Raw genomic sequence first — 14,314 nt, forward strand, 5'->3', positions numbered from 1 at the left:
GCAAATAAAAAGATTATTACTAATAAGCATGCTCTGGTCTTCAATCAAGCTTGCATAAAATTTGTTTATGCAAATAAAACATTCATGAAATATAAATAAATTATTTGCTTGTGTGAACATCTCAGATGATATTTTATAGTTGCCAGATTTCTCCGCCAAAAAAATAATTTAATATCCAATTCAAGAATCCCTTACAATAAACGTGGTAACATGGCTCCTCCTTCCCAGCAGTCAACCCAATAGTCTTGAATGTAATTAACCGTTCTAACCTCACCCCTTACACTTCCAATAATTTTCAACTAGTGGGTTCAGTGCATGAAATTACATTCATTAAATTAAATTCATCCATTTAATCGAATGAGAGACGCTAGTTTGGAACCAATGACTGTTGTACGAATTCCTACTTAAAAATCAATTAATTTTCAGGCTGTCACTTTTTGTAAGGTTCACATTTTTCAACTATGAAAGTTATCATTAACTGATAAAAAGTTTACATAATTCAACTTTGATTTGAATATGCACTGACATACTGATTGTGAACGAAAAATTAATTAATTCAAAATAGTAATTGTAACGTAACTGCCCATTTGTGTGGCCCCTTATGATCCTATCCAACACAATACTAATGTCACATCACTTCTTTCTTTGTTGTATGATAACAATAATACTCCTCGTGTAACTCATGCGAATGCTATCCCTGAGTAGGAAATGTAACGTGTGCACTGTGGTACACCACCCACCCATCAAACTTCCGTGTTATTCCCACGTGTTACACGCAACCACTACCATTTCCACCGTTTATATATATTAATATAAATGAAAATCAAACTCCTTTGTGCCGCATGTTGTCCAATACCTCCTCACATCGCGAAAGCTCCACGCAAACCTTCAAGAAACTGCAAAGTTTTGTGCAAAGTTGATTGGCAAATCAGCGTCTAACAACCAAATAAGGACTTCGAAAATTTAACGTATCATTTAAGTGCGACACACTCTCCCTCATACGGATGAAAAGAAATAAGAACTTTGCTGTGTCACCACTGAATATGGATTCTAAACTTTGCCTGCATAGGTTTTCTGGATGCTAATTCTGATTCCAAACAACGCTGCACACATTCTTTGCGCAGGACGTTCAGTTTTTATAACTTTGCAAAACTTCACAAACTAGTTCCTAGCCATTGAAAAGTTGAATTGTTTATAGTCTTGTTATTATAGCATGACGTACCGTTAGTTTCGTCCAATGTACAACAATAGATGTCCTTACTGTAAGGTATAGATGAGGTCAGCATGCATTGTACACTTAGCTAGCACTTTGGCATGTACTAACATATGACGTAGTGTGAAAATCACACAGTGTGACCGAGCACCTTCGTTTGCAGTTTGCTTGTGATTACAAAGTACAAAAATACTCTGTACTTGAAAATAATTTCTTTATTTGCCCCAAGCTCTTGCTTCTGGGATAAAAATAATTGTCCAAGCAGAACAAGAATTCTAATTCAGGCGCTTATAAGAAGTGCGTTCAACCTCGTCTTATTAGAAACTTCAAAGTAAAAAAGAATTTAAAAAGTACTGAATGTGTTTATTAACAGAGTGTTATGTGCATTAATTAGATGTTGTTTTATTACAGTACCTATAACTTTGCCTAGAGTATCCTAGACAATATATTTGACTTTCGTCTTTTGCGTGTTTCCACTTGGATTATGAGAAGTCCAATCTTCTTATGGTAATGTTTATATAGATGAGACCCTCATTTAGGCTATCAAAGGCCGTCTTGCATAAAAATACGTAGTCATGAGTGTTGCCATTTCAACTATTAAAAACTTGATCCTTTATTGATAATATTTCGATGTAACGACAGTCTTGCCGCCCCTTATTCCCGTGATGTAATTCGTCGAGTGGGTATTCAAGAAGCCGGTCCTTGGGGTCAAGATACGGCCAATAAGCTATTTAAAAGACTTATATTTTAATATTCCTTATTGCAGCTTAAAAATAAACTAATGTACGCAGCGATGTCGCAATACAAATCAATATATATATATATAATTATGAAGATTCAAATTAAAAAGATTTATTAGATGCAGTTACGAAAAATAAGGAATTTGACAGTGTTAACCTTTTCGTTAAGAAACTGAAAAATACTTATCTACATCTTCAGTTAGAATTTTCTTTAACTGTATTAACCAAAATATTTGCTTATAATTTCTCCAGTTCTATACCTCCCGGAGGGGAATAAATGTTTGTTCATTTTAATATAGCTATTCCAGTATACACTAAAAATTGTAGTATTTATATTCTGCAATATCATCCGTTAATAATAAATCAGTTAATAATGATTATGTTAATAAAATAAATAACATCGAAAATCATTTGAAATAAAACATATACTGTATATGTATATATGTAATTAATAAATTGAGCTGTCACTGGTAAGCTATATATATGATTGGACGAAATAGGGTATTGAAATGGGAAATAGTGAGCTGTGACTGATGAAAACTGATTGGTTTCCATGACGTATTTTTAGCCTCTCTCACCATATTATTCCTCACTAAACTTCCTAATTTCTAATTAGCTTAAACCAAACCCAACATAATCGGTATGGGGTTTGAACGCGATATTAATCTGTTACGAAACTGATAACAAAAGTGTCACATAACAAAAATTATTCCTGGTGAAATTAATGCTCAATTTTCTACGGGCCTGAAGTGTCAAAGTTTCTCTGCCACAAACTGCAGCACCTGTATTCCAGTGGAACCTGCGGAAAATCATTGAATTGTAAAGTTTCGATGATGTGCAATGAAGTTTAAGTGATAAAAAAAAATCACATTTGGTTCGTACGAGTATGTACAGCTAAAATGTACGTGCAATTTCTTGGTATTCTTCGCACACACGAAAGTTTAATAGACATTGTTTAACTCAGCACGCAGTGTGCAATGTCCTAATATAGGGGTGCGAAATTTTAAAAATGATAGTTAAAGGAGATTATACGCAAGATTGCGCTACGTATTATCTCCTAATTATACGTAATTGCGATTGCAAGATTGCAAGATTATACGTTATATGCTAAAAGAAAACGCCGGGCATCGAACTTATTCTGTCGAGAAGTAAAATCCATGGTATCGCGGTCAAATAATTCCCGGTCACAGTGCGATGTACACAACCAATTGTATTATTAATTATCGAATTATCTAATTATATATCTAATTATCTAATTATAAATATTAATTATCGAATTAATATCGGTATTAATCAAGAAATTGTGGAATAATTGGCTGTTCTTTCTCAGTTTGGTATCTCAAGTCTCTACGCGATCACCCACCTCGAGTATAAAATGCTTTATTCGTGTGTAATTTTATTTAATTGAGTTATCGCTCAAATTGTTACTTGTTGATAGTTCTGTGCAAAGATATTCGTGTGTAACAATTGAGTTATCGCTCGAATTGTACTTGTTGATATACCTGTGCAAAGATATTCGTGTGTAATAATTGAGTTATCGCTCGAATTGTTGCTTGTTGATATTTCTGTGCAAAAATATTCGTGTGAATTTAATTGAGTTATCGCTTGAATTGTCACATGTTGATATTTTTGCGCAAAGTAGCCGTTCATTACATACCATTGCCGTATATGCAATACTTGAACAAGCACACGATGTCCTTTAATTTCAAATGATATTTCAATACATGCAATTGCTACGCTTTGTAACCGCGCGATCTCATTCATGTTCACGTCTTCACTGCTAGATTAAAAAAAATGTATAACCACAAATCATATATCTAGCTCATTCATTTTTTATCGCAATTTCATAAGAAGTATACAATGTATTTTTAGTTTTGTTTTTAATTCATAATTTAACGGACTATCTAAATAAGCACATCATCTGATTGATATTCGTATTTTTATTGGTAATTTAAAACATTTGCTGTTCAAACAGAGAAGCAAGTTGTTTCAGCGAACCTTAAGTGATCAGCTGTTAATAACCCATTATCACACTTGTCCACAATTTTAAAAACGTGATGTGAAGATCGCGATTTCATTTTTGCACTTCTCTGCTACATTAAATTATGAAGGCTTATAATTTTTGTAAATTTCTGAAGATATTTCCTCTAAGGATATAAACCAGCTGAGCATCACAAAAATCCTTTTGGGTGGTTAGTCTGGGAGTCATTATTTATTCACGTCTCGTTTTCAAAACCATTGTGCTCTTTTTTGCCCTTAAACTTTGATTGCTGCTTCAAGCCATACTTAATTTATGCAATACACAGTATATATGTATATTTTTCAATTGATATGTCAATTGATTCTGGATTTCATAACACTGAACAGCTACAGTTGTATTTTACTCTCAAGCATATTTAAAATATCCACGCTCAAGGCCATTGCAGTTGTGCAATGTCACATTATATGCGCGGATTAATTATTATGTGAAGAGACACATTGCATCTTTTCAGTGAGATTTTATAATGTGGTGCAGGATAAAGTTCACTTTAAAAATTATCCATCTACAGGATACAATCATGTGTATTTTTTCAATAATTTTTAGAATCTTTGAAGGAAATTAAATGAATTCATTTACATAACAAATTCCGAAAAAATATTTAATTAGAAGCACCAAATTTATGTGGCAAGTAATTGGCTGCTATGAATGAAGGTAATTAGGCCCTTTTATGAATGGGTGCTAATTTCTCTTTGAAGTTTGGGCTGTAAAGTTTCAAGCTGCACGACAGACCAATTTTTAATTTCAAAAGCAACAAAAATTTAAAGTGTGATTTATAAAACATTGTGTTATGGTTAAATTTTTTATGTAGTAGTTAAGCGGTTTTTGTGGTAAGACTTTACACACATAAGAAGCTTTCATTAAATAATTGTGCTACACTAAATTGACTTCAATTAACTACCGCTTATAAGCCCGTTATATCTAACGACGTTGATGTAAACTCGCTATTATTACGCAGATTTAGTAACGTAATTGAAAACCCCACATGATACATGAGATAAATTTATTCACCTGTTTTAATCATTTGTGATGAAATCAGAATTTCTTCAATCAGCAGACACAAATACGTTTTCGTCATTTTTCTCGGTACAATTACAAATTTTAATAATTGTTTATTTTCATATTGTAGACCGTCAAAATTGGATAACAAATCATATTTTCTTCCGTGCGCTTCATAGATACTGGATAAAGACTGAATGCCTATTATAATGCCTAATCGCAACTAATGTTCCTAAATTACATGATAAAAATAAAGCATGATTTCGCTTAACAATCAACCAACAACACATTTCTATAAGGTCAATCGCTTGTCACACAGTTTCCGCGTTGGCCATAAGTAATCTTCAAGACCACATTGATTGCGGTAACTAAGCTAAATCGATATTATATTCGCGATCGCATAAGATTTGTGGGACGATTATACGTTAAATGTTTTGCCGAAGACTTGGCTCGGGGAATTTGCATTTTATTGTTCAGTAAATGCAATTATTCATTTCAATATTATTCATTAATGTAACTAAGCACTCTTTGCCAAAGCTTGACTTAAGGCAGAGCTTCATATATTCCAAAAACTTTGGTCAGGCTGAGGAATGCACTTTTGAGATTTTATTTGCATTAAATAATCTCAATAGGCTCAACAACTCTTTATCTTCAACCTATCACGCAAGTGCCGAAAGAGTCAACTCGGTTTCATATCATTTATCAGTGAGTTTTGACACTGAAGTTAATGATATTTCTTTTCCATATACGTTTTCTTGCCATTTGTGGTGGTCCAACATTGACTTATTATACAATTTGTGCTTTGATTGTACCGGAAATATGCACAAAATCATAAGATTATGTTTTGAGTTTTATACTCAGGCAGGCCATTTGTCATTCACTAACTCATGGTTTAAAAACACGCACCAACAAAAACGTTCCTTCGACACAAATTAGAAATAAAAAATGTGTCTCTGGCTTACATAAAACGCAAAAAACGTCAGTCTGGCACACATAAAAAGTAAACAGACGCGTCTTAGGCAAAGTTATTCATTTGAACATAATATTCACTGAAGTCAAACATTACCGATCCTCCTTACTCATCCAAACAAACCAGAGACAATACAAAATGCGTTTTAATTTCGCCCCTTGTCTCTACCCCTTGTTTTCATTTTATGTTTATTTGTTTATTGTTTCTTATCAGTTCCCTGTTCCATTTTTGTTCTTCTGATCTTTCCATGTTTACTTTCAAATCCTAGAAACTCGTCACCTGCTTTTCATTCATTTTAGTCGGTTTCCTCGCCTAGAAAAACAACTAGTGCTACATATTTTCAATGAATTAAATGCTTTTTGAGGGCTTCATCTTCAAAATATATTGCGTTCAACACTAATGCAAATATCTCCCCGAGATATGGAAATCTATCAATTAAGTCATTACCGAAGCTTTATTAGCAATTCTCGCCAATAAAATTTCCTATTTAAATTTAGCTTAGCATGGCAATTGAAATAAAATACGTAAATTCAAATATTATGATTCGCATGGAATTCAAGCGATGTTTTAAGTTTTGCGGTAAAAGATGAGCTTTTTTTTGCTGTTAGTGTTCGGCCATTTCTTTGATAATTACGGGCTTTCTAGTATCGTTCTAACATTCGATAGGAGATTCGGTGACAAACTAATTAGTTTACTTTGTAGGATTTTGACCTCCTTCTAGTTTGATGGGATTTAGGGTAGGATTTTCCTTATACAGAAACCGATTTAAAGTAAATAACATCGGAGAAATTAGTCAAATCATGAAGAAAGCATTTAGAAATCTGAACTAATCGCTCTATTGAGTTGTGATTGCACAAATTTTTTGTTTTAAATGTATTATTTAAATCACTTTGTAGGGATTCTACTCTTCACGTAAATTCGATCTTCATGCGTGTTACATCATCCTGGTTTTTCACTGCGGCCCAAATTATTTAATGCCTTGCTATATAAGAATTTCCTTTAACTTTTGACACCGCATTGTCATCACCAGATACCTTCTCGCTTCTGATATACTTTACTATCAGTTTTTCGTATTTAATCATAATAATGATTGATAATACTAGGAAATTATCAGTATCCATCAAGTGAATATTTCTGGCCAACAAATTAGAGGTTTGATCGAAAGACTTTTGCTCGTATTAAGTCAAATAATTCTTAATAATTAAGCTAATATTTTGTTGTGAAGACTCCATCCCTGATTGTGAACGTTCCTTTGTAGGCGTTGTTTGCGAGTAGCATTCCAGAGATAATAGACCTGATCGGTGCTCGCTCCAAGTACGCTGGCGAGTACAAGCGAGAACATGGCAAGAGGTACTACTACTCACTAACCATCCTTCCTATATGTCATGATGAGCGTTATCATGTGTACAATAAATACTTTAGTTATGCTTTATTTGCCTCTCCTATTCTCTTCCTCACCCAGTCGAGTCCATGTTAAAGCTGCCTGTAGAGCCTGAATATTGTCGATGTGCTTGTGTTCCGTTTTGGTGTATCCACCGAAAATGTGCCCCTTTTTGAACACTCCTCTGTCCAAAATTCCGTTGTTATTAATTACGTCCTTCTTCACATAAATCCATGAATTGCTCTGACAATAAAGTCCACGTAGGATATTTTTTGTACTTTGTCATGTATAATTAATCAATTAGACAAAAACTGCGTTGAGTTGAAACTGCTTCAATATGCCGTTGCAAAATTTTTGATAGCGTGTAAATTGGACAAGTTCGTTGGGATTATCAAAATGTTTCTTGGGGGACTGAAACAAAAGTTCACTCTGTATATGCATGAAACATTTTACAATTTTACTGTTATTCATCAACCGAACGCCTGTTACCTGATATGATGACAGACATGATTTCTAAACGTGGAGAACGCACTTCATGGAAGGCGCGCACCTGTAAAAATTTCTTATACGAGTCAAAGTTTACTTTAGGGTCATTTTCATTTATTTGTTACTCGCTTGATTTCTTGATTATTTGATCATTTATTGATCCTTCCTTCTACCAAACTTTTGTTGATTGAAGTTATTTGTTTATCCTACAAGCAAAGGAAACTATATTTATTTCGTTGGCAATGTTAGTTCACTTCACTTGTGAGAACTTTTACTCTGAATTCAGTTGATGATCCCAGTGTTCCACCGAACCGCGCTTGCAGCACAGGTTCTGTAGCCCCACGTTCACTCATACCGTTGATATTGCCTTATTTAGTGAACGCCTGTTTGTTATATGGGACTGACGGTATGGACTGTTTGCGCTGAAGAAAAAAAAAACGCATTTACTGTTATTCCTACGTGCAGCTATAGTACGTGGATTCGAAAATATCATTAATTATCGCACCTGGAGCGCTCGCAGTCCATGCTGTCGTCGCATAGTAGCTGTTAATGTCTCACTGATTATATATAACCCTATTGAAAAAAACTGGCGAATTATTCCCGACCTTCTATGTCCGATGGAACGGTCGACGATGTTACGCCGACCATTTTCAATAGGTAGCAACTCGAACGCTTGTTGTGGCCTGGCTTGTGATATTCAGCATGTACGACCTGTACGCGTGAATCTGTGTTAGTCCAATGCAACTTTTCCATAGCACCTGCAAGCTCTCTGTTAAACCACGACGATACTTTTCTCGTTCAACGAACATTTGTGTACAGCGTAAACGATGTGCTACGCACTTTTTTCGAAGGGCACGTTTGATATAATACAGCTTTATTGTTCGCTACCACGACTCTGTCAATGATACCGCGACTCTGTCAATGATACAACAGCTAATATCACAATTGTCAGTATCGCATCTGGCAATATCACAATTGCCAATATCACAGCTGGCAACGTTTGAACTACCAGTCACGTTCTAAATGCAATAATGTTGCACGATCATTAACACTGTCACCATCAACTTGACTTTGATTTGACTTTATTCAAACTCCATCTTCATGGACCAGACACTAATTCTTGTGGACAAATATATTCATATCAAACGGTATGTCCACCTTCCTAACAGCGACTTTCAATAATAAACTTACATTACACATAAGACGTACCCTCTCACTGTTATTTAAAAAATGTAGATTCCAGTGAAAAATCTAGTCTCTTTTATTCAGATCTGAAACTCTTCACTTGAAGAAATCAACATAATATTGATATTGTTAAGTAGAAATATAACGAGTTTATCCGAGCGCCAAATTACATAAAATTCATTATCCTAATATTCTTCTACAAATTAGCGATGAGTTTTTATAAACTTAGGGTTTTTTAACCGAATTGTAACTAATTATAAATGCATAGGTGTGTCCAGACAGTGCCGTGTTACCATAGAGGAAGACTTGTCAATTATATCAAGCCTCTTAGGGTAACTCATGTAGAATCTGAAGCATTTGAAATGACAACAGAATAAAAAGTGGCTTTAACTGCCGCAAATGACTCATTTTTTAAATTATGAACAACAGTGTATTGAGTTACCTGTATTATTTTCCTAGTTTCCTCGTATATGAGTTATAACAATTTTTTCATATATAGCTCCTTATCATCATTTTGCATGCCACTTGCAATACGATAAATTTTACTCATTTACTCTCTTTGTTATACTCGGTTTTCACTTTCGTTGAACATGGCTCTACTCCTTCATGTATTATCGTACTTTTCAATCCATCTTTTATTTTGTTCTCTTCCCTTGTAGCTCTTTCTCTTTTTAATCTCGCCCTTGAATATAATTTTTATGTTATGGCCATGATAAAAATGTTTTGATATTCTTAACGAGAAATTGAGCAATTTTTCATTTACATCCAATTTTCAATCACGCTTCCAAATAAATTGCATTCAATAACACTAAGCCCCATGAATCGCCTCCTTGCTGGTAAATGTTACACTGCCGGAGATAAACTCAAATGTTATTAGAAAAATCTCACTTTTTTCATAAAAAAATCACGTATAAAAAATCAATTATTGACTCCTTGTGGTGCCTTCCTTTATATGCTTGTGTTTGATGCCTAAATATTCACTAAAAATTTATCTGCAGGCCAATTATTCTCAGTTAGTATTTAGTTTACATTTGTGTATGTTTTTTTTTGCCAGTCCAATATCGATATAAATATAAAAAAAAACATTTTTCAGATTTTTATAAATTATCCAGTTAATCTCTGGCAGAAAATTTAGACATCCACTTGTAAAAAGGTGCAATATTCCTTAAAGGTTGAACGAAATTTTGTTTGATCCGCTGAAAATGCCCATTCACAATATTCAAATTGAACGCAGAGTTACACATAAATTATGTTGAACCACAAATGACTTGCCTTTTTTGCAATACATTTAAAAATACAGCTGAATTTGGTTGTTTCATAAACGAACCTTTTCAATTGTCGATTAAATAATTGATTCATTCAACTGAAAAGAATGAATGTATAGTTAATTAAAACAATGTATAGAAGACCATATAAGTATGCATAAGTTATAATTTTTAAAACTTTTATAAGAGCGGATAAGACATTTTGTAAATGCTCGATCCGAGCATAGTTCTTTATGTTTGAAGCTTTGGATTTATATCATGATCACGTACGATCAAAATGTAAGATATTATACTGTAAGATTTCACAGCCCGGAAAGAAAATAAATCAAAACAAAATACATATTCTTAGTTCCTAGAAAAGTTTCAATCAAACCCGAAATAGTTCAAGAAGCCTTAGACATTCCCAATCACTTTGATAGTGATTGTCTTTAATCATATTCATTAAATATTGTTTTCAACAAGTAAACATGAATATATAGATATCATACATATTCGATTCACTTCACAACGCTCTCGTGTTTTCGTACAACTTATATTAATAAATCATTCAACTTCTCATGAAATTTTTAGTGCAATTCGCATTTACGTAAAATTAGACAGCTAAATCCCACACAGGTAAATGTGCATACCAATTTTAATATGTTCCGATGATAACACCACCACTAAATATGAATATTATTATATTTTAACTTTTTTGTAGGCACAACTTCGTGTTTGCTAATTTTATTCGAGACATCGGGTCATCGAAAATATTATCATGAAAAAAGGGGACCAACACAGTTTGGCGACCGAAATTTACTGTAAATTATGTTCCAATTTGTGTTGATATTAATTTTTGTTCTAATTTGCTGTTCATAATCCTTTAATGGATATATACTTCATTAGTCAAAGAAACGTCTCCAACTGAACGAAAAACTCGTTCAATAGCATTCCTCGATTATTACTTCACTCGCTATTTACTATCAGTTTACTATTTCACTCTCAAGTGGCTTCCCATTCATTGCAAATTTCCGGATGCATTCACACTCATTCATAATTCGAAATAAAAGAAACATTACACCGAGAACGACCAATGCCATCATATGTTCTCATCACTATGCACCGTACCTATGAATAACCTAATATCTATAAATATTTCTAGCCTTTACCATGTATGCTTCACCTCACTCACCAGAGCTTCTATTGACACGTGCGACACTGTGCTTCATATGTTGTAATTCCCACTCATGTATAATGATGATAGAGGGCATCTTTGTGCGTCGTCAGCCGCCCATATCTGACTGGCTTGATGTGTGGTTTCTTAGGCTGTCTTTGCAAGCTGGATACCAGAAATCACCGAGATCGTAGGCAACAGACCCAAGTATGGCGGCGAGTATAAACGCTCCCATGGAAGGAGGTATTAGTTCAAAGAAAAACTCGTAGTCTCGACCCCAGGCCCCGGCATTTTGACGCACTTCTTGCATGAGAAAACACACCATTCTTAGAGTAGTAGTAACACCTTTTAGAAGAGGGTTTATACTATAATCTATCCTGTTATAAAGATACCACTTGCAGGCTTCAGGCACTAATGTCTTTGTACGCCGATCATGCAGGCCCAATTGGGCTTACCTCTTTTTGCTCTCTCGTGAACTACTTACCTATTATATTGCTGACCTCTCATGACCTCAGATCACTTCCTCCCCTTGATTTGCCATGTTGACCACGGCCATATGACTTTTACGTTTTTTCTTTCCTCATTTTTATATATTTTTTAATTTTTGGCAGAGGAGTGCCTCTTTAAATATTGCATGAAATTTGGCAACAGTGTGATCTGTTTTATTGTTTGTCCATGCTACTTATAAGTTTTATGCTCCGTCTCTACTTTAGGCCATATTCGCAAGCTGTATCCCTGAAATAATAGATCTGGTTGGCACTAGATCAAAGTACGCTGGAACACTGAAGAACGAGAGAGGGCGAAGGTAGAGTGCTTTATACTCATAATAGGTGACAGTCGTTTATTTAATACAATCACACTTTGATGTTTAGTGGACGAGACACAAACTCTGACTTTTGTTGGGATGCTTAGTCTGGTGCTGCAATGTTCAAATATCCTCGATTGCGCTAGTCCTTTTAATTCATTATTCCTTATGAGAGGTCGCCATTGTCCCTCACCCTCAAGTCTCTTGAAATTGATTTTTGGATGGATTCTAATGACATAAAAATAGAGAACGTTCTCGCTTCACTTTCTTCAGATTCACCAACAGAAACATTTTTATTTTGGGCTATTCACTTGATTAATTTTGTCCCTTTTGCTGCAAGCCTAAGCCGTATTCTTCCGCAATCTATTATCAGTAGATTTGTTTCGGGATTTTCTTATATTCCCATCATTGAATAACATTCCGTTCATGCTTTGACATTTTAAACTGGCCATTAAATATTTTTATCTACTCTAAAATAGGAAAAGTATACTTTTTGAAATACTTTTTCATCATTTTGTACATTTCGATACTTCAAATATTTATGTTCCAGGAACTCTAGTTTAGACGTTTCATTATTACTCTGAAACGTTTTTTTGTAGATTGTTTTATATTTCATTATTATAGGAATAGTAGAACGTATAAATTTATCTAATTTTTATTATAACTCAGAAAACAGGAGTGTTGCCCAGAATGTCAGTACTTACTGCATTTGACGTTTAAGCATAAATAGATTCCATTTGTAATTTAAATTAATTAATCGCAATGAAGCTCACGTTAGTAAAATATAAAATATTTCTAATTAAATACACTCTAGTTTATATTTATTTATCTATGACTGGGTCATGAGAAAGGGCTAATTTTCCATTCTCAGTTATCTTATCCTGTAAAATTTGAAGTTATGCAAATGCATGAGCACGTAAGGGTTAATTTTTTTCACAATTTAAAGTTCACTAAATTATAATTGAAAGATATTCAAAAGCGTTGCACCACCAGCAACTGAAGCAACCCGCAACTGTCACCCATGATACCTAGAACTTGTATTGTAAAGTCACCACTAACCCGGTACTCACACCTAACCTTGTCATAGAAAACCTTGTAAAGAGAACAATGTATACCCAACTCACTGTTAATGAGTGTGTGAATGTCGCAATTAATAAGCAGATTTAAGTTTGCAGAGACACTCTCTTAGGGTAACCTTTCTCCACCTGCTTACTTGCTTTTCCTGGTATAATCGCTCTGCTAGCATCAAAACTTTTTTAAAAGTGCGCTTAATTTATCTGTGAATTAATTGAAAATTAAAGTATTTGACAAAATTTAACTATGATGGATTGCTTCCATTTTCCATAACAAGCTCCAAAATCAAATCCACATTTGTTCAACAATTTTGAGCTTTCGAATAATTTTCCTTTACAAAGCTTTAATACTTCACTGCAAAGGCTTATGGTGACTATGGTGCTCCACTAACACGTAACTAATATAATGTTTTGTGTGCAGTCGTAGCGTTGACTTCCTCTAATTTTGCGTAGCTTCTCTGCTTATTGTGGTCGTTGTTTGGTCCCTCGTTTGCTTATCTGGAAAATAATAATTATCGGTCAAGTTAGCACTATCATGAGACAGGAAAAACCTACATGAAACGATGTTCAGTTACCCACAATCTGCATTTAATGGAAACTAATCTCAGTAAAATGAGATTCATATAAATTTGTCTTCCAATTATTGCATCGGAAAGAAACTGAATTTTGTATTTTTCATCATTTCAAATAGATAATTTCTTCCATATGATAAGCAAACGGGACCTGCATGCAGCAGCTTTCGTAACTCTTAGAATATTATCATGCATAAAAAGTAAAGAGTTTGTCAATCATCTAGAATGATAAAAGCTACCTATCATTGTTTGCTTTTCTTAGCTCATACTAAAAAAATATAACACAAATTATTAAATCATCCATGCTGCATCTAAAACTGCTTAGATTTTCCAATATATTATGATTTTCACAGCTACAGTGGAGTTTGTATTGATTAGTTAAATATCATTTTAATGCATAGTTTTCATTTTCTGCCGGATATCTTGATGATGTA

General features: G+C 34.0%; 1 protein-coding gene across 1 annotated transcript in view; it reads left to right on the forward strand.

Annotated features, from left to right (window-relative positions):
- LOC108676935 (calcium-activated potassium channel slowpoke) overlaps window positions 1-14,314 on the forward strand; it is a 66,952-nt gene that overhangs the window by 12,215 nt on the left and 40,423 nt on the right. The window contains exon 6 of the mRNA XM_047885396.1: window positions 12,144-12,235. Coding sequence (XP_047741352.1) covers window positions 12,144-12,235 — 92 coding nt within the window. The remainder of the gene's footprint in view (window positions 1-12,143; window positions 12,236-14,314) is intronic.

The sequence above is a fragment of the Hyalella azteca genome, unplaced genomic scaffold (genome assembly GCF_000764305.2).
Source record: "Hyalella azteca isolate HAZT.00-mixed unplaced genomic scaffold, Hazt_2.0.2 contig17807, whole genome shotgun sequence".
Lineage (NCBI taxonomy): Eukaryota > Metazoa > Arthropoda > Malacostraca > Amphipoda > Hyalellidae > Hyalella > Hyalella azteca.